The 21,358-nt window shown below is 36.1% G+C and overlaps 1 protein-coding gene across 1 annotated transcript in view; it reads right to left on the minus strand.

The window, feature by feature from the left end:
• The window catches only part of Znf248 (zinc finger protein 248), an 86,180-nt gene that overhangs the window by 43,714 nt on the left and 21,108 nt on the right, over positions 1–21,358 (minus strand). Inside the window, exons 3-6 of the mRNA XM_074079560.1 lie at positions 9,445–9,571; positions 9,061–9,156; positions 5,469–5,532; positions 3,966–5,030 (exon numbers count right to left, since the gene is read on the minus strand). Of these exons, the coding sequence (XP_073935661.1) occupies positions 3,966–5,030; positions 5,469–5,532; positions 9,061–9,156; positions 9,445–9,571 (1,352 nt within the window). The remainder of the gene's footprint in view (positions 1–3,965; positions 5,031–5,468; positions 5,533–9,060; positions 9,157–9,444; positions 9,572–21,358) is intronic.

Below are 21,358 nucleotides of genomic sequence, written 5' to 3' on the forward strand. Positions count from 1 at the left end.
TAAACTATTTGCCTGGGCTGGCCTCAAACCATGATCCTCCTGATTGGCTCCCAAGTACTTAGAATTACAGGTGTGAGCTACCAGTGCCCAGCTAAAAAGTATTCTTGTTATTATAGGCTTTCTTTTTTTTTTTTTTTCAGTGCTAGGGATCAAATCCAGGGTCTTGTACATGCTACACAAGTTCTCTTCTGCTGAGCCACATGCCCAGCTCAGGCCTTTTTTTGGTTTTTTTTTTGTAAGTACTGGAGTTTGAACGCAAGGCCTCATGCTTGGTAGGCATGCACGGTATCACCTGAGCCACTCTGCCAGCCCTTTATTTCTGTTGGGTATTTTGAGGTAGAGTCTCATAAGCTATTTGCCCAGTCTGGCTTCCAGCCACTATCCTCCTGATCTCTAGAGTAGCTAGGATTACAAGTGTGGCCACTGGGAACAGGCTCTAAGTTTTCTTCTTAGTAACAGATTTGCCAGTTACTGGATTGTCTCCAAAAAGTACTAATTAATTTTAATTTTTGATTTAGAAGCCTCAGGAATTTAAAACATGTCTTTTCTTTTCACAACAGGTTGAAAGAGAGAACAACCTTAAAGCATATCTATTGATAGAGGTTGTCAAATTCTATCAAGAGGGCACGCTCATGTCAGAACTGAGTAGATGAGGTATCGGTGACAATATACCACAGAGTATGTCAAAGTTATAGCATGTAAGAACAAAGCATACCTTCTTAAGATATAAGCAATTATTTTAAATATCACATTAGGTGCTCATCAGACAATCAGAATGAGGTATACTTAACAAATTTAACAACGAAAGCCATCTTTAATACAGAGCAAGTAAGGTATTGGCAGTATTTTGATTGGAACAGCAGTGCTCCTCCACTTAACCGTGGGGTATGTCCAGCTAAACCCATTAAGTTCAAAATGTCATTAAGTCAAAAATGCATCTAATACATTGAACCTGATAAACACAATAGCTTCATAATACAGCCCACTGTAGTATATTGTTTGCTCACACTTATGTTTATGTGGCTGATGGGGAGCTGCAGCTTGCTGCCACTGCCAGTGCTCAGCATCATGAGAGAATTGTACCACATATTGCTAACCCAGAAAAAAATTAAAAATTAAAGTGTTGTTTTTACTAAATGTACAGTACATTCATGCTCTCATAAAGCCAAAAAAAATCGAAAGTCAAACTATCTTAAGCCAAAGACATTCTATATATGAAGTACAGGCAATAATTTTCTGTTAATATAGTTGGTTGAATTAGGTATTATAAACTTTTTTTGTTATTAGATTGGGTTAAATATGACACAGAAATGGCATCTTATAATGGGATAGTGATAAATTGTAAAACAATATTAGGAAACTGGACATTGACTTGAAAAAATAAAGGAATATTGTGGGGAAGGATCAACTAACAATTCAATTTGATTTAATTAGACAAAGTTTATTTCATATATTTGCTACATTTCATCAGGGAATTTTTTGTTTTCATGTTATGACAATTTAGCAAGTAAAAAACACATTTTTTGAAAAAAAATACTTCTAAGCTTAAGCTTTTGACATATAAATATGATGTATAAAATAAATACACTACACAAAAACCATCCACCCACATAACATGTATAAAAGTGTACCTGTGCATTGGTTGCAATGTTTCCAGCTCTAAGAAACAGAAAATTTATTTTGTAAAGTGACATGTAGTAAGTATTTTAGGCTCTCAGCCATATGGTCTCTGCCACAGCTACTTAATTTTGCTGGTGCAGAGTGAAGGCAGCCACAAGCAAAGTATAAACAAATGGGGTTGTCTGTATTAGTGCTCTCAAAATGCTTCATTTATGGACACTGAAATCTTTATGTCCTATAATCTTCATGTGTCACAAAATACTCTTTATTTTTTTTAACCGTTTAGTAATTAAAACTCTTTCAACTTTCAGGCTACAAAAAGTGGACCAGAAATGGCTGGCAGGCTACAGTCTGCAGCCCCTGGCCTCATCCAATCAGGATCTGTTCCTGAATCGCTGTGAGAGAATGACCAACCAAATACAACTGAGCACAAGCAAGAAGATGAAAGATGAATGCTGGGTTGCCAATCTTTTGTTTTTCTTCACTGCATAATTCAGGAAATACAGATATAATAACCATAATATCTAATGTCTAGTTTTTCTTGTGTCTCAGACACTATTCTAAGTGCTTTAAAAATATCAATTCATTTCAAACAAAACGCAATCCTAAGATAGTACTATCACTTCTCCTACAGAAAGCTGCTGAGGCCACAGTGAAGCTGAGTGGCAGGCCCATGCTGGAAACTGGACCAAGGCAGTAGAGTTCAGAGTCCACCTCTTAGCCACTGTGCTATGTTGCTTCTACTAGGCAGAAAAAGGTAGGTAAGAATATTTAAGACTCCCATAAAAATACAAACACAGATAAATTTACACTGCTAAAACATCAATAGTAAGATAAATAGCATTTCTTACATAGAACTATTTGTTTTGATTGTATAGAGCTCAAAATATATTCATTTTCAGCTTCTTTTTAGAAGTAGCTCAGACTTTTGCTACAAATGAATGTGTCCCTAATCCAAAATTTGGCTGACCACAAGACGTTTGAAAATTTTACAAAAAGCATTTTATGTTCTTTTTTGTTTAGTAACAATATCTATGCTCATTTGTAAGTGCCAGGAAATAGGAGAAAGGATGCATTATAATTAAAAAGAGTATTATACACCAACACATATTATATTTACATCGATGAGACCATGTGATACATCTTCCTACATGTAAGTTATTGAACTAAGGTTATGTGCTTTCCTATGTACAGTGCTGGATGGTTCTCATGCATGGCAAACATGCACATATAAGTCTTACATACTAAAAGACTTTTCATGTATGTTTAATAATGCTTCCCACTCAATTTATTTTTGCTTTTTTTAAAAAGCTTCATATATATAGATATTTGTAGATTTCTTTCTTTTTCTTTTTATTTCTTTCAGAATAGGGAATTGAACCCAGGGTCTCATGCTTGTTAGGCAAGTGCTGTACTACTTAAGCCATACCACCAGCCCTTTTATTTTTCAGATAGGGTCTTGTTAACTTTGCCCAGGTTGGCCTTGAACTTGCAAATCTCCTGGCTCTACCTCCCTAGTACTTGGGATTACAGGCATGTGCTACTAAGACTGGCTATAGATTTCTTTAAAAACAACCTTAGAATCTACAACATGACTTACAATATAACTCAGTAAACAGTTTTTGAATTTCTGTTAAAAAACTTTCAAATATTTAAAATACCCATAAAGGTATTATGCAAGTATCATTATGACATTAAATGAAGCAACTTTTTTTTGGTGTGATTGGGGTTTGAAACTCAGGGCTCCGTGTTTGCAAAGCAGGCACTCCACTGCTTGAGTCATTCCTCCACTCCATTTTGTTCTAGTTATGTTAGAGATGGAGTCTCAAGAACTATTTGCCCAGGCTGGCCTTAAACCAGGATCCATCCTCCTGATCTCAGTCCCTCAAGTAGCTAGGATTACAGGTGTGAGCCACCGGTGCCCAGCTGAAACATTTGTTTCTACATCTGTTGTGATCTTTGCAGTTATCCTCCTTGAGTTTTCTAGTATTAGTGCAACTTGTGTAAAAAGTTTTCTGAATACTTAGGATATTCTCAAAAGTTTCTCACACATATACACTTTTAGATGTGTACTGCTGGATGCCCCAACACAAAAATTCTTCACATTCATTTTATTTATAGGTATTCTCTCCTGTGTGCCATCTATGTTGTCTGATATTTATTAAAGTCTACCATGTGATGACATTCTCCCTAGCAAATTTACAGAATTTCTCACTGCATTTTCTGATATTCTACAAGGAGAAAATATACCTGGAAAGTTCCTCTTATTGATATACTCAAAGCTTTCTCTCTATGTGAGCTATCTGGTTACTCTAAAGGATGAATTCAGACAGAAATTCCCATCCTATTTGTCAGCTTTTCCCTTCCGGATGTGTGCCTTCTGATGTGCAGAGAGTTGTGACTTCTGGATAAAGGTTTCCCCACACTCCTGACACTCATAGGGTTTCTCACCTGTGTGTTTTCTCTGATGTATGATAAAATGTGACTTTTGAGAAAAGGATTTTGCACATTCCTTGCATTCATAGGGCTTCTCTCCTGTGTGAGTCCTCTGATGTAACCTGAGGACTGAGTTCACAGAGAAAGATTTACCACACTCTGTACACACATAGGGCTTCTCTCCTGTGTGTTTTCTCTGATGTTTAGTGAGGTCTGACTTATAATAAAAGTTCTTCCCACATTTATCACATTCAAAGGGTTTCTCCCCTGTGTGAGTTCTCTGATGCACTGTAAGGGCTGACTTCTGGTAGAAGCATTTACCACATTCCTTACATTCATAGGGCTTCTCTCCTGTGTGAGTTCTCTGATGGGTTTTGAGATGTGAATTCCTAGAGAAGAGTTTCCCACATTCCTTACATTTATAGGGCTTCTCTCCTGTGTGTGTTCTCTGATGTACAGTGAGGTGTGACTTCTGGGAAAAAAAATTCCCACACTCCTTACACTGAAAGGGTTTCTCCCCTGTGTGTGTTTTCTGATGTACCATAAGGTATGCCTTCACATAGAAGAACTTCCCACATTCAGTACACTCAAAAGGTTTCTCCCCTGTGTGTGTTTTCTGATGTTCCATGAGGTGTGGCTTCTGGTAGAAGGATTTCTCACACTGATTACATTCATAGGGTTTCTCCCCTGCATGGATTCTCAGATGTCTACTGAGAGATGACAGGTGGTAGAAAATTTTCTTACATTCTTTACACTCATAGGTTTTCTCTCTGGTGTGAACTTTCTGATGTGTCGTGAGGTCTTCATCTTTAGAGAAACATTTCCCACATTTACCACATTCATAGGACTTGTTCTTGTGTGTATGCTGATGCACTATGAGGGCAGACTTCTGGCAGAAGGTCTTTCCACATTCATTACATTCATGGCATTCCTCTTGGTTACGAGTTTTCTGATGTTTTGAGAGTTCTCCATTCCTAGATAGAAAGCCCCATATTCATTAAATACAGCAACTTACAGGTTTTTTTGCACTGTGTATTTTCCAAAGACTGACCTCTGGAAATGCTCTCATACCCATTATATCATAGGCTTCTCCACTGTGACATTCTCTGACAGGCACTGCAGTTCACCACTTGACAAAACAAACTCCCACCTGAATTACATTCACAGAGTTTCTTAGCCTCTCTTACTTCACATTTCAGGACAGTCAGAAGATGACTTCAAAGTTTTAATCTCTTGATCCTAAATAAATTCCCTTATGAAAAAGAGCATTACCATTTAAATTACATTCTTTGGGATTCACTCAAGTGTGAGTTTTCTCACATTTAATGTTAACTAGTACTCTCCCCTTTCCACTACCCCCATCAAGATGTTCTTACAATGATTCTATCTTAAATATTAATTGTTGAACTTGCCTTGAATTTCCAGCTTGGTTTTCCTTATATTTCACTCCAAGATCATGAATTTTCCAGAGCTCTTCTACAAAGGAATCAATATTTTAGCACATTAGTATGATTATAGGGTTGATTTTTAGGCTTCAGGACAATCTACCAAGATGAAAGAACTTTCAAATGGATACCTCCTCTATCCCATTGTTTAGGAAAAAAGCATAACAAAGACTAAAAACTTATGTAGAAGACAGTGCAAGGAACCTGATTATAAACCTAATAACCCCTAACACTTTAATAAATATGACTTTAAAAACTTGGGAAATCCAGGCATAATAGCACAAACCTCTAAACCCAGTACTTGGGAGGCTGATGCAGGTAGATCATGAATTTGAGGCCATCCTGGGCTAATAAGACCTTGCCTCAAAAAGAAAACAAACAAAAAACAGTGCAGGTGAAAGTTGGGACAAAAAACAATGAACATGGAACAGAGCACAAAAGATATTCAAAGATATTAAGACAATGAATGGTAAAGTTATATAAGAAACATTAATGGATAACTGTTTTTATTGCAAGTGTGGGCGGAGGAGATTAAATTGGATGAAGGACTTAAAGTATAGTTCTCTATCCCCTCAAACTTAGATTACTGTGTTAGGATCTCCACCCTTCCCTGGAGGGAATATGTTCTACCTCCACTGGACACCAGAAACCCAGATAGTACCAAATGCTATATATACTATGTTTTTTTTCCTATATGTACATATCTATGATAAACTATCACTTCTTAAAGGTAGCACATTAAGGCTTCTTTTGGAAGCTGGAATATCTGAATTACCAGCATCACTACTCTTGTGCTTTGGGGCTGTTATAAATAAAATAAGGGCTACTTGGACAAACACTGTGAACCCTCAACAGTAGATCTCATAATAAAGAAGGCTACTAAGTGACTAAGACAGGTAGCATATACAGTGTGGATATGTTGAACAAAGAGGTGATTCATGTCCCAGGAAGGACAGACTGGGACAGCAGAAGATTTTATCATGTTCAATGGCATGTCGTTTAAAATTTATGAATTGTTTACTTCTGGAAATTTCCACTTACTATTTTCAGACTGTGGTTGACCACTGGTAAATGAAACCATGGAAAGTTAAATTGTAGATTGGAGGACTACTGTAGTTAGAAGACTATACAGTTGTATTTTACTTCCTCTTTATCTACTTACAACAATGTAGATGTCAACAGTAAAGTGAATTTCTTAGAACATCAATTTCCTCGTGTTTAGAGGAATGTTCTTAAAATATAGGCTTTCATTCTCCATAAAGTTAGTCAGTTTCCACTGGGATAGGAGGAACCAGGAATACCAAAAGAAAGGAATTTTTAAAGATCTGAGGACAAGCTATCTACACAAGAGGATGAATTTCCAGTTGTAGCATCAGAGATTTTCAATACTGAACTTATCTGAATCCACTGTATTTCCAAAGCAGCATTAGCTATGATTCAACCTGAGTCTTAAACTTTGCTTTCATATCTTGGCTGTACATCTCTTCTTCCAATTTACTACCTGATTCTTAATTATTAGATCATTCAAGACTACTCTAAAACTTTTCCAGACCTTCATATTTAGTCATCTTTAAGTGCATGAAAGTAAAACATTATAAGCAGAGGCTTGGGGCTGAAATTTCATGGCATTTATAGGGAAAGTTATTTGACAGAGACTTGTGCAATTTAACTTGGATATACATAAAATAAGATGCCCTGAATGGGCCAGGCATGGTGGCTCATGTCAGTAATTCTTACTAACTCAGAAGGCAGAGATCAGTAGGATGGCAGTTTGAGGCCAGCCTGTGCAAATGTTAGCAAGACCCCATCTCAATCAAAAAGCATGAGCTTGTCACCCCAGAAGTAGATAGGAAGTCCGTAGATAGGAGGATCATGGTCTAAGGCCAGCACTGGGCAAAAACATGAGACTCTGCCTGAAAAATGCTTAAAACAGAGAAGGTCAGGGGACATGGCACAAGTGGTAGAGCACCTGCCTACCAAGCATGAGACCCTGAGTTCAAATCCAGTACTTCAAAGAAAAAAAGATCCCATGTGTGTAAAACATGTGGCAAATGGAGGTTAACTTGTTTGGGCCCTATAAAAAAATTAAGCTGCAGTAGACAAAAGAGTCTGTTTTTGACAGACAATTAACTTAAATGTATATTGTAATAGTGAGTTACTATTTAGCATATAGACTAGTGGCAATATAAGTATGCTGAATTACACAACTACTTTGAGAAGTTAAATTAAGAATTTGTTTTCGCTGGACATACTGACACAGCCTATAATCCCAATACTCAAGAGGCTGAGGCAGAAAGATCATAAGTTTGAGGCCAGCCTGGGATAAATAGTGAGACCCAGTCTCAAAAGTTTTTTGTTTTTGTTTTTGCTTTGTTTTATACTATTTTACTTTGGTGGGACTGGGGTTTTGAACTCAGGCTTCACACTTGCAAAGCAGGTGTTCTATCACTTGAGCCATGTGTTTAGTCCAGTTTTCTCTGCTCATTTTAGAGATGGGGACTTGAGAACTATTTCCCCAGGCTGGCCTTGAACACTTATCCTCCTGATTACAGCCCCTCAAGTAGCAAGAATTACAGGCATGAGCCACCAGCACTGAGCTTGTTTTTGTTTTTGACCCTAAGAGGAAAGGAAATTAGAAGGTAAAATATGAGACCAGAATATACATAGGACAGAGATGCTGAAGAGTAAGAACTCATGATTTGGTCTTAAGAAGGAGTGAGCCCTGGCAGGAATTATTATGAAGAACATAAAGCCTAGAGTAGAGTGTCACCTGTTATTCAAAACTCCTTTTCCACAAAGATCTGGTGAACAGCTACAATGTGCCAGGCATTGTATCTGGCAACATATCAGCACACAAGCCAGTAAAAACATGAAAAATATCAAAAGAAGCAGGGTAAGGTTATCTTGGTGCTAAATATTCCAAATAAAACGCAGTAGATTTTAGGAAAGATAATCAGCTACCATGTTAAGGATAAAGCCACACAGAAAAAAGCATCAGCATTATGTTGCTGAGCAGCATGATTTAAAATCTGAATTCAGAGTTTAAGAGAGACTAGGCTAAAATTTTGCTTAAATGGTACAGAAAAATAACTGAGACATTTTGTTGCTAGTTGAAAAAGATGGAAGCTGTCTTTTGAAAAAAATTTATAAATTAGATTTAAACACACTTTAAGATTATAGTGTATGCTCCAATGGTAGGAAGTAACTGGGAATCCTAGAGAAAACATCACAAATTTCAGATAAGGTTAGGTAGGGATTAACTTCTGTATATAGGTAATAGAAGTAAATCTATTAAAATGTCTACTTTTGGTAGACATTTAAGTGGAAAGAGCAAAAAGTGGAAGTATGATTTGTATTTCTTACATATGCAGATCAGGTGTCCTCAAATCATCTCTTTTCTATAAGGAATTTAGAGAGAGATTCTTGAACAATATTTCAAAAAGAAAGAAGGATCAATCACCTCACTAATTAACTCATGTTAATTAGTTAACATGATAATTAACATAATTAACTCATGTTAATTATCTCATGTTAATGAGATATATTTTTTCTAACTCACCAGGGTATCTTCGACGTGGAAATTCTACTTCTAATATCCATGGCTCTTTTCCTTGCTTCAACTTGAAGACCACATTTGACTTATTCACACGGTAACCTATTGATGCAAGAGGAAATACTGTAAATTGCTTGGAATTTAGGGACTCTGAAGAATAAGTACAGCTGTAGGAAAACAATGAAGGTCTCACCTAGGCTTGGGAAATTTGGTTTCTTTCAATGGAGAGGTAGGGGCACAATTTTTTTCTTGGTACCCAGAACAGATTCATTAACTTTGACTACCCCCTTATACAAAGTTAGTATCATTCAATTCTGTAGGGACCTTACATGTTCCAACAATTAGGAAAAGAAATGCAAACTACTTGTAGTTACATATAGTTTTTCTTACCCACGGAGACCAGGAGTCTATAGTTCTCCAGCATCACATCTTTGTACAGGCTCCTCTGAGCAGGAGTCAGTAATTTCCACTCCTCTTTGCTGAATTCCACAGTAATATCCTTAAACGTCACTGGTCCCTGGAACAACAATTTCAATTCAATATGACATGATTAGAAAAGATTACCATTGAAAAGACACATTAAGCTAATGTGTTAATTACTAACTATATTTTCTCTGAACAATTATGGTATGCTGCAAAATCTGTATCCTGTTTTATACATTTCCATTTATTTGATATATGTTTACTGAACCCTCACTCTGTGCCTACAACTGTGCTCGAGGTACAAACATGAATAAAAGCAACCTATTCCTGTTGTTAAGGAGCTCATCCTTTGACAGAGAGACAAAAATATAAATATCTAATAGCAATATGGTAGCAGGTGTTATGATGAGATACAAATGGTAATAGGTATGTACATTTTAAATTATCATGCTAGATTTTATTAAGTGGCTAAACTGGTAATGTAAACTTTATGAATAACAATCCCATAATTGGCAACAGCATGGATGCATGAGAAATGTCAAGTTTAGGAAACTGCAAAGAACCCTGTTTGATATGAGGCAGGACCAAGGTTAATTAGGTTATAAAATCAAATGAAAGAACATAAAGAAAACCTGAGAATGTATTTTGCATATATACATTTACATCTATTAAAATAAATTAACAAGCTTTTTTAAATTAAAAAGTTTTGTCTACGTAAGAGAAAAACATGAATAGGTATTCTTGAATTTCACATCATGTGGACTGTCTAACATATCTTCATTATGCTCATCCCTTATTTTGTAGATGCAAATATAGACAATAGGAGCTGCAGAAGAGGCAGATATGAACAATGGAGCTGTGAGAGCAGACTAGTAATTTAGAGGAAGCTCTAAAGAAGAAGTGGTAAGTAGCACATCAGAAAGAGACAGATGTGAACTATAAGCATTTACATTAAAGTAGCAACAGTGAAGCAAAAAATATAATACAAATTTTTAGTGAGTAAGAAATTAAAATTCACTGAGAAGGAGGAGAGCATAGCTCCTGTGGTCTCTGTGTGGTTTGGGAGTGGTTAGTTATGATGCAAGTTTCTTTCATTTTTATTTTATTTTGCACTTATTTTAAGGCTATAAAATTTATTGTAATCATTGCTTTATTTGTATTCCACAGGGCCTGAAATACAGCATTTTCATTTGAGACACAACTTGGCTGCCCATAAATTCTTTAGTCCTCCTTTCTCCTCTTCTTCCCTTCCTTCTCTCCCCCTCCCCTACCCTCTATCTCTCTTCCCTCCCCTTTTCTTCCTTGCTTCCTTTCTTTCTTCTTCATTTATACTTTTTTCTTGATTTCCTGAAAACACTTTCTACTATTCTTGTTTTATATGTTGCAACTAAGAATTATGCCAGTTTGCCCATCATTCGATTGCAGCAGGGAGGTAGAAAACATTGTGAAAGAGCACTGACTCTGAGCAGTGGCAGGACTGACTGTAGGGATCAGAGCTCCCAGCCTCATCCTGTCTCTGGGAACACACAGCATGATTCAGGCATTTATTCACTAAGAAAGTATAGGGAGAACTGGCCTAGTAATAGAGGAAGGTCTGAGTCAGAAATGCAGAGAGCCGCTCATAGAGGCTAATTGCTCTTGAACCCAGAGTAGGGAATAGAACCCTTCCCCATTTGGGCAAAGTTCCAAGATGGGGAGACTAGGACAGAGCTAACCACTGAATTTTCTGCTGCATCAGGACATCCTCACTCCAGCACCAAACATTTGAAGGCTCCAGAAGATACACTAACAGTAAGTTAGTACTTACTAAGAAGTAATAACCACTAGTGTGCTCCACAGAACACCCTTTGCTTGCTAGGGAATCAACACAAAGGAAAACACCAGGAAGTCAGCTATCAAATCCACCAAAGAAAGGAAAGTCAGTGAGCATTTTACACTAATACCACAGTACTGGCAAACTAAGAAGACTGGAAACTTATCTTCCTTTTTTTTTTTTTTTAATCTAAACAAAGTTGGGCACTGGGGCTGTGGCTCAAATGGTAGATCACCTGCCTAGCAAGCAACATGCCGAGTGTTTAAACCCCAGTATTGCCCAAACCTTCATTTTTTTCATTTATTCATTTTCTCTTGTTACTCTTTTCTTTGACACATTGCTTTCCTTTTCCCTCCCTTTCTTCCTCCCTTTCTCCCTCCCTCCCTTCCTTTCTTTAAAAATTTACTTTTGACACAGGGTCTTTTTCCCAGGCTGGCCTCAAATCCTTCTGTCTCTGCCTCCTAAATAGCTGGGATTACAAGTGTGAAGCACCACGCATAGCTTCAGATTTCTACAAAGGGTTTTAAAACCTAACTTATCAGTTTAAATATCACATTTAATTTTTTGTCCTATTTTCATACAATTTCTTTTTCCCCCTTTCTTTACATTTACACTTCCCTTACTTCTCCACTTAACATCTAATTTCTTTGACCTCTTTTATCCTGTTTTTTGTGGTTGTGGTCACCTTTTTCAGTATATTTTTATTTTTTTGTTCTGTCTTTGAGATAAGCTTTCCTGGCCTGGAACTGAGTCTCCCTCCTCATCCCCTCAAGTACAGAGATTGCAGATATGAGCCACTATACCTACCCTTTAATTTTTAATCTCTTCATGTCCCTCACTCTCTTTTCTCCCTCCCCCAATTTTTATTCTCTTTTGGTCTTCAGTTAGATCAGCTTTCTCTCTCTTATGTTTTCTTCTTTGTCTCTTTCCTCTTCTGCAATTCTTTATTATCACTGTTTTTGGTTGGGTATTTGTTTTCTGTGTTTTATTTTTTGTTCTTTTCTATTTCTTACTTCACCTTTAGCTACATTTTATCTATCTATTCCCTTAATCATTCTCATCACCTCCCCTCTATTTACTTTTCACTCTTCTCCATCCATTTTTTGCCACTCCATTTCCTTCACTATTCACTAGTGTTAGTCTTCCTATTTTCTTTTCATTCTTATCATTTTTAACTAGTATCATCTATGTTCAGATAGTAGCATCTTTGCTTTCTTATTCCTCTAAGGTTACTGGAGTTGTGGTAGTGTTTTTAATTACTTATTACTGTATTTCCATAGTGGGTATACCTAACAATGTGGTTTGCCTCTGCAGCTATTTTTTACCTCTCTGAATAGTAGTTCTAGTGCCATCACCACACTAGGTAAATACTTGTCTACTGAATTATACATTAAGTCCAGTTATGAGAAACTGTACCTTAATCTTGCCACTACTCAGTCCTGCCTCAACAGGATAAATACTTCAACTGAAAGAGTATTAATAACTACAACCAATGACTTGGACCCAGAAGCACAAATCTCAATGTAAAAACACAAGACATATGCAAAATAAGGCAACATGACTCCTCCAAAAGTTAACCACAATAAGAGATGCTAATAATGTTGAAGTGGATGAAATCTCAGACAATGAATTCCAAAGAATGATTGTAAAAATGATCAATGCAAAATAATCAAAGAGAATACAAATAGTCATGTGAATGAAATAAGGAACACAATGCAAAATATAAAAGAGGAATTCAGTGTAAGTCACAGAAATTCTGAAAAAATCAAATTGAAATTTTATAAATAAAACCTCAATTCATCAAATTAAAAACTCAGTTGAAAGTCTTACCAGCAGACTGGAACAAGTAGAAGACAGACTATTAGGTCTTGAAGACAAGGTAGATAAATTAGACATTCAGAAAATAACAAAGGAAAAAACAAAAAGTACAAACAGATCATATTAGACTTCTGGGAAATCATCAAAAGACCAAATATAAGACATGGGCGTGGAAGAGGGAGAAGAGGTCCAAGATAAAGACATGGAAAATATATTCAACAAAATAATATGAGAAAGTTTCCAACATCATGGAAAAGAAGTGGTCATCCAGGTAAAGGTGGCTTTCAGAACTAAGAGACAATTAAAACATTAAATATACAGAGCAAGGAAAGAAAACTGAAAGGTGCAAGAGACATGCCAAGTTGCATATGAAGGCAAACACATCAGAACAGCACCAAATTTCTCAACAAAACTCTAAAAGTCTTGAGAGCATGAAATGACATACTTCAAGCCCTGAAAGAACTGCCAACCTAGATTAGTGTATCCATTAAAGCTATCCTTCATGATTGAAGGAGAAATAAAAATCTTCTGTGATAAACAAAAACCAATGGAACTCGTGACCACTAAACCATTGCTACAGAAAATACTTAAAGGAATCCTACATACAGAAGAGGAAGATAAAAATAGTGAGAGTACAGGAAAGAATAATTCTCACTAGAACTGTAGATAAGTAAATGAAGATAAGGAAAGAATCAAACATTACAAAAATAACAAAATGGAAGGAATGAGTACATATTTTTCAATAGTAACTCTGAATGTCAATGTTTTCAATTCTCCAATTAAAACTGGATTAGAAAATAAGACACAACTGTTTGTTGCCTACAAGAAGTGCACCTCACTGGTAAAGACAAACACAGTTTTACAGTAAATGGATGGAAAAAAAAACAATGTTCAAAACTATGCAAAAGTAGCTGTACACATATCTGACAAAACAGACTTCAAACCAAAATGAGCCAGAAGAGACCAAGAAGGTCACTTCATTTTGGTAAAGGGAACAATCCATCAAGAGGATATAACAATTGTAAACACATAGGTGCTGAATGTCAGCACACCCAATTTCATAAAGCAGACACTAGTGGACATAAAAGCACAGACAGACCCCAAATACAATTATAGTGTGTGACTTTAATATCCCACTCTCAGAAACAGGTCATTCAGACAAAAAATCAACAAGGAATTCTCAGAATTAATTGACACTTTAGGTCGAATAGACGAGATACCTACAGAATACCCTATCCAACAGCTGCTGAATACACGTTCTTCATGGAACTTTCTTCAAAATAGGTATTTTTAGGACATAAAACAAGTCTTAATAAATATAAGAAAATTGAAATAACTTCTTGTATTTTATCAGATCGCAATGGGATAAAATTAGAAATCAACAAGAGATATGACAGAAAATGAGCAGACATATGGAGATTTAACAATACTTTTGAATGATCAGTGGTACACTGAAGAGATAAGTATGGAAATAAAAAGACTTCCAGAAGCAAATGAAAATTAGAAAACTGCATATTAGAGCCTGTGTGACACAAAAACAAGTGATTCAAAGAGGGAAGTTTATAGTTATAAATGCCTATGTTAAAATCAGAGATATCAAATAAGCAACCTAATAATTCACCTCAAGGTCTTGAAAAAACAAGAACAAGTCAATCCCAAAATTAGCAGAAGGAAAGAAATAATAAAGATCAAAGTTGAAATTATTGAATTAGAAACTAAAAGACAAAGGATCAATGAAACACAGTTGGTCCTTTGATATAATAGACAGCATTAATAAACCCTTATCCAAACTAACACAAAGAAAGGAAGAAAGGACCCAAATTATTCAAATTAGAGAAAAAAAGGTGACACTACAACAGATAGCACTGAAATCCAGATGACTGGGGAATATTTAAAATATAGATGCCAATAAATAAAAAAAATCTAGAAGAAATGAATACATTGCTAGGTACATATGACCTACCAAAGTAGAACCCAGAAGATACAAAAAAACAGATAAATAATGAGCAATGAGATTGAAACAGTAATAAAAACAAAAAAACCTCCTGACAAAGAAAAGTCCAGGACTAGATGGATTCCTACTAGACCTTTAAAGAACTTACACCAATTCTTTTCAAACTATTCCATAAACCACAAAGGAAAGCAATACTTCAAAACTCTTTTGATGCATCTAGTATATTTCCTTTATACTGAAATTGGATGACACAACAAAAAGGAAAACTATAGGCCACTTTTCTTGAATATAGATGCAAAAACCCCAATAAAACACTTGCACAGCAAATTTAACAACACATTAAAAAGATCATTCGCATCATGATCGAGTGAGCTTTTGTCAGGAATGCAAGGATGGTTCAACATTCACTAATCAATAAACACAATGCAATGTATAAAAAGGACAAGAACCACATAATCATGTCAATAGATGCAGAAAAAGCTTTTCACAAAATAAGACACAACTTCATGATAAAAACACTGAAGGAACTAGGAATAAGAGGCTTATACCTCAACATAATACAAGGGTGAATGGAGGAGATGAAGGTGAGTGAATATGGTTGGATGGCTTACATATATATGAAATAGAACAATGAAACCTCTTGCAGTTTCTTTTAGTGGGGTGGGGAGGTGTTTGAGGAGCTGGTGCAGGCTATCTAACCAATGTACAATGTAAGGCTGTTTGGAATTGTCACAATGAATCCCCCCTGTACAACAAATATATCCTAATAAAAATGGAAAAAAGTAAAGACTATACATAACAGACCACTGGCCAACATTATACTGAATAGGGAAAAACTGAAAGCATTTCTTCTAAAATCAGTAATGAGCCAAGTTTGTCCACTAGCCCCACTCTTATTCAATATTGTGCTTGAATTCTTAGAGCAATAAGGCAAGTGAATGAGGTACAAATATTAATGGAAGCACTCAAATTATCCCTGTTTTCAGATGATACAATTCTATACTTATAAGACCTTAAAGATTCCATCATCAGAAAACTCTTAAAATCTGATATACACTTTCAAGCAAAGCAGGATAGAATATCATTCATACTAAAAACAGTAGCTTTTCTATACACCAAAAAGGAGCTGGCTGAAAAAGAAAACAGTTCTATTTATAATAGCCATAACAGAATAAAAAACTTAGACATAAACTTAACCAAAGATATTAAAGACCTCTACAGTAAAAACTGTAAAGCACCTCAGAAAGAAATTTTAGAAGATACTAGAAGATGCAAGTACGTCTTATGTATCTGGACATTTGGCTATACTACCAAAAGCAATATACAAATTCAGTGCAGTCCCCATCAAAATTATAATAGTATTCTTCATAGAAATAGACAAAGGAGTCCTAAAATTCACACGGAAACACTCCCAACAGCCAAAACAATCTTGTGCAAAAAGAATAATGCTGGTGGTAGGGGTTGGGTTGGTTGTCACAGTACCTAACTTCAAACTATACTACAGAGTTAAAGTAACAAAATCAGCCTGGTACTGACACAAAAACAGACATAAACCAATGGAATAAAATATACTGAAATAAGCTCAACCAGGCACCGCAATCTGATTCTGGGAAAAAGATGCCAAAAACACACAAAAAGATGCCTCTTAAACAAGTGGTGCTGAGAAAACTGGATATCCACATGTAAAAGACTGAAACTAGATTCCTGTCTCATCCTGTACAAATATTAAATCAAAAATTAATCAAAGACTTTGATGTAAAATCCAAAACTTTGAAATTACTAGAGGAAAACATATGGGAAACACTTGAAGATATAGGCATAGGCAAGGACTTTCTAAATAGGACTTCAATAGCCCAAGAAATAAGAGACAAATTGGATTGCCTCAAATTAGAAAACTTCTGCACATCAAAAGAAACAACAGAGTGAAGAGATGAGCTACAGAATTGGAGAAAGTCTTTGCCAGATACTCATCCACTAGTGGATTAATATCCAGAATATCTAAAGAACTTAAAAAATTAAACATCAAAACAAATTATCCAATCAATAAATGAACATGAATTAAACTGACACCTTTCAAATTAAGAAATAAGTATGTCCAATAATACACAAAAACTGTTCAACATCCTTAGCCATCAAAGAAACTCAAATCAAAACAACATTGAGATTCCACCTTGTCCCAGTCAGAATGGTTTTTATTAAGAAAACAAGTAACAATTGCTGGTGAGAATGTCTCTCTCTCTCTTTCTCTCTGTGCATGTGTGTGTGTGTAGAATTCTTATTCATTGCTGGTGGGAATGTAAATTAGTGTAGACACTATGGAAATCAGTATGCAGGTTCCTCAAAAAAGTACAAGTGGGACTCCCATATGATACAGCCATATCATTTCTGTGTACACACCCAAAAGAGTCAATGTCAGCTTACTATAGAGATACCTATGTATGCATGTTTATCATGGCACTGTTCACAATAGACAAATTATTTAATCAGCCTAGGAGCTCATCAATGGATGAATGGTTAATGAAAATGTGATATTATTTGTATATATATAAATAACATATATTATATAATTATATATATTATATAATATTTATATATACAAATAATACATACATACATATATATATACACACATACATACCAAGGAGTTTTACTTAGCCATTAAGAAGATTGAAATTATGGTCTTTTGCTGGAAAATGGATAGAACTGGAGATCATCATCTCAAGTGAAATAAGTCAGTTCCACAAAGACAAGTATCACCTATTTTCTCTCATTTGTGAAAGTTAGGGGAAAAACACCAAAAACAAGATCAAAAGTGTAAGGGGGACTACTAGGGAGGTTAAAGGGAAAGGGAGATGGATAAAAGGAAGTAATAGAGGGGTGAATATTATCAAAGAACATTGTATGCATGTATGGAAATGTCATAATGAAACTCCTTTATAATTAATATTCACCAATAAAAAAGTCTGACAATTTAATTTTCTTTCATCACCAAGTGACCTCGACTTTTCCCCTTAAAACAGAGGACTTTAAAAATTTTTTAATTAAGTATGGCAGTTACCATTCTGAGTCAGTTCTCCTTGGCACCTGGAGGAACCTTTCAGTATGTATCAGTTGTGTTTGAGTCAACCTCCAGTCCTCTTTATGGAAAGTTTTCTTGGAAACTTTTAAATCTTATCTATTTGTTTCTTGTTACTTAGGTACACCACTTTGTCTTTCTTCTACTCTTACTACTCTGTCATCTTCGTCCGTTTTCTCTCTCAAAACTTTGGTTTCTTTAGTCCTCCTCTTTAGCACATCATTTATTGTACTGCCCTTTATACTGTTTCTCTCTTAGGCATGCTGTAATTTTATCTTTTTATTTGAGGTGATTTCCTGTTCTATTTCTGAACTGAGTTAACTTACCTATATTTTTTATTCTTGTTTTTCCATTTCTATTGTGAGTCTCTGATTTTTAAGGTTCTCCCCTATATCCAAAATACTTATAACATTGGAGAGGTGTATTATAGTTTTCCTCTACTTTTTTTTATTTTGGGGAGAGTCACATCAATTCAAAAAGTGTTAATTCACATATTTTGCTCTATTCTTTTTTTCAGGTTTAAAAATAACCTTTTTTAAGTTAACTTGTTCATTAACACAAGTTATTATTTATCAAAATAAACACATGAAGCAAAGAACAAAGTCATCCATAGCCATAAGCAGGTCAGTGGGAATACCCTATTTCCTGTGAGTATGCACAATAATTCATTTTAGGTTATGAGATGGTCTGTGTCATGCTTTTCCACACATTGTGACTACTTACCAATTCAAAATGAATATGAATATTGATTTTTATCAAAAATAATTCTTATCAAATACTCATGCATGAATATTTTTATAACCAAGAATATACAGCACCAACTTAATCTGTTAGGGAAAAATTGTAATCCTGCCTTCCTTGGGGACAAAAATTTTGCTGAAGGCAGAAATGGCAACAGGCCTCTTTCTGTAGACAGAAGTATTGGCAGAGTTACAATTAAAATATTACAATCCTTTAATGCTCAATTTAAAATGAGACCTAAAGCAACAGAGTATATTAAGCTTTAGTGTCTAAGACAGTTCGTTATCATATCTATACTATTAAAATATTAGCAACAAGGCATGTTCCCAGTGAATTAATGTATAGTACAACCAGAAGATACATATGCATCAATACCAACATAGGTTGGGCACTTCTAAACATCTAGCTAGACTAGATATTTCAAGTAAGGATTCAATATGTCTACTATATACACAGCTGTCTTCAACACATGTAACGTTATCATTTGAAAGTGTCTTCAAAATATAAACATTGTGGTCTAGAATCCTTCTTTACCAACCCAGTGGGCTGTAATGCTCATATTTTAAGAAGACAACCTTTCCTACGAATTTTAACACAAAATGTACAAAATATGTCAGTTTACTAACTCTACTTTGTCATACACTGGCAATATCTTTAACATCGAGAAAGACTAGATATACGTTAGGGCTCCTTTGTCCTTTATGTACACTATGTACACAACAAGTAGAGGAGATGGGTCTATGTTTACTCTTTCTCACTGCAAACTAGCTCTTGGCATTTCCTCCTCTTGGGAACCACGGCACCAACAAAGCATACAACTCAAGGGGTTGACTATTTCTTCCAATATAACAGCCATGGATTTTAACAAAAAGAGATTTTAAAAATGTGTGATTTTACTACTCCTCCTTTAAAAAATACATCAGGCACTTCAGAACATCTAGAAAGGATAGATATTTCCAATAAGTAGTTAGTACAGTCAACTATATACTTAGTAGTGAGGGTGAAAATGCACACAGAAAACAATAGTTGTCACTCGAAAAATGTCTTCTCCAGATGACCAGTCTGGCACAGGATCTCCTCTCTTCCTTCTCAGTCTTCTGCTCCATGACTCTGACCCACTGGACAACAGGGACAAGTGTCACTCCTGCTGTCATTCCTAAAGATAGTCTCATAACTCCATTCAGAGTCACTTCCAGAAGACATTTCTCTGATTTTTAAAAAACAAATGGGCATTCCCAAGATGTGTGATTTTCTACCTCTATTTCTCATAGGTCAGCAACCTCTTCACATCCATAATGTCTAGATGTTGCAAAGGGTTGGGGGGTGGGGAGAAGTTAAGAGCAGCTTCTTCGCCTGATATCCACTGGACTTCTCCATAAGCTGTTACATCTCCCGTGGGTGTTTTCGACTGGCAAAGGTGGCCTGCCACTCCTCTGGAACCGACACCATCTGCCCTTGGCTGAAAATTGTTGCACCCATTGATGGGCCTTCAATGGTCATTGTTGGGACAGGGGTTATGTCTCGTCCAATTGGACCACAGCGGTCACCTAGGACCCAGATCTATGTGGCTCAGTGGCTTAAAGTGACGCAAGCTTTCATGCTGTAGAGACTGCCTTCTCCTGGTCTCTGTGGCCTCAGGCAGGTGCCATTCTTCTCACCACACCACGTCCTCCTGCAGGGTTGGTCAGGAGACCTGCAGCCCGAAGTCTCCAGGTCCAAGAGGACACAGCCATCAGGTCATCCGTGGGGCGGGAAGGGGTTCGCCATTGCATTGGGGCTGGGCCGGTGGGGAGCTGCAGGAGGGCTTTGGTGTCACCCTTGGCTTGAAGCCAGAGGGTAAGAAGGGCACTGGGGAGCTGGGCACTCTGCTCCTCACTATGCTTTCTGCTGAAATTCTGCTTTATTCTTACATTAGTAATATAATGTCATTGTGAAGAACTTTTATTCATTATCTGCTGACAGTATGTTGATTTTATACAAGGGTGGAATAATGAGGTTCCTAAAGTCTTGGGTCTCCAAATGTAAGGGTATACAAAGGGGAGAGTGTGTAGGAAACCAGGGAAGGAGATTCACAAATAAGAGGCAGTTCTAATTCAAAATCCAGATGTTAAAAAGTCCATAGTAAAATAATTGCACGAAGCTGGGCATATTACATGCCTGTAATTCCAGCATCTGTGAAACTGAATCAGTAAGATCACAAATTTGAGGGCAGCCTCAGTTACACAGCAATATCCCGTTTCAAAAATAAATCAATGAATAATAATAACTGCATGACAGCACAGCAAAGGAATGAAAGCAGTGATCAGTAGCAAGACTTGATTTTTTCTGAAAGACCTAGAGTTCATAAGATCAGATAAGAGAATCTAACTTTTAGATATACTTCCTAACAAAAATAGCTCAGGAAAAGGTGTATGCCCAGCTGTGATGGGCTGAGTTTGACAAAGGCAACAGTAACTAAAAAGGAAATTAAAAACCTGTC

This window comes from Castor canadensis, chromosome 7, assembly GCF_047511655.1.
Source record: "Castor canadensis chromosome 7, mCasCan1.hap1v2, whole genome shotgun sequence".
NCBI lineage: Eukaryota > Metazoa > Chordata > Mammalia > Rodentia > Castoridae > Castor > Castor canadensis.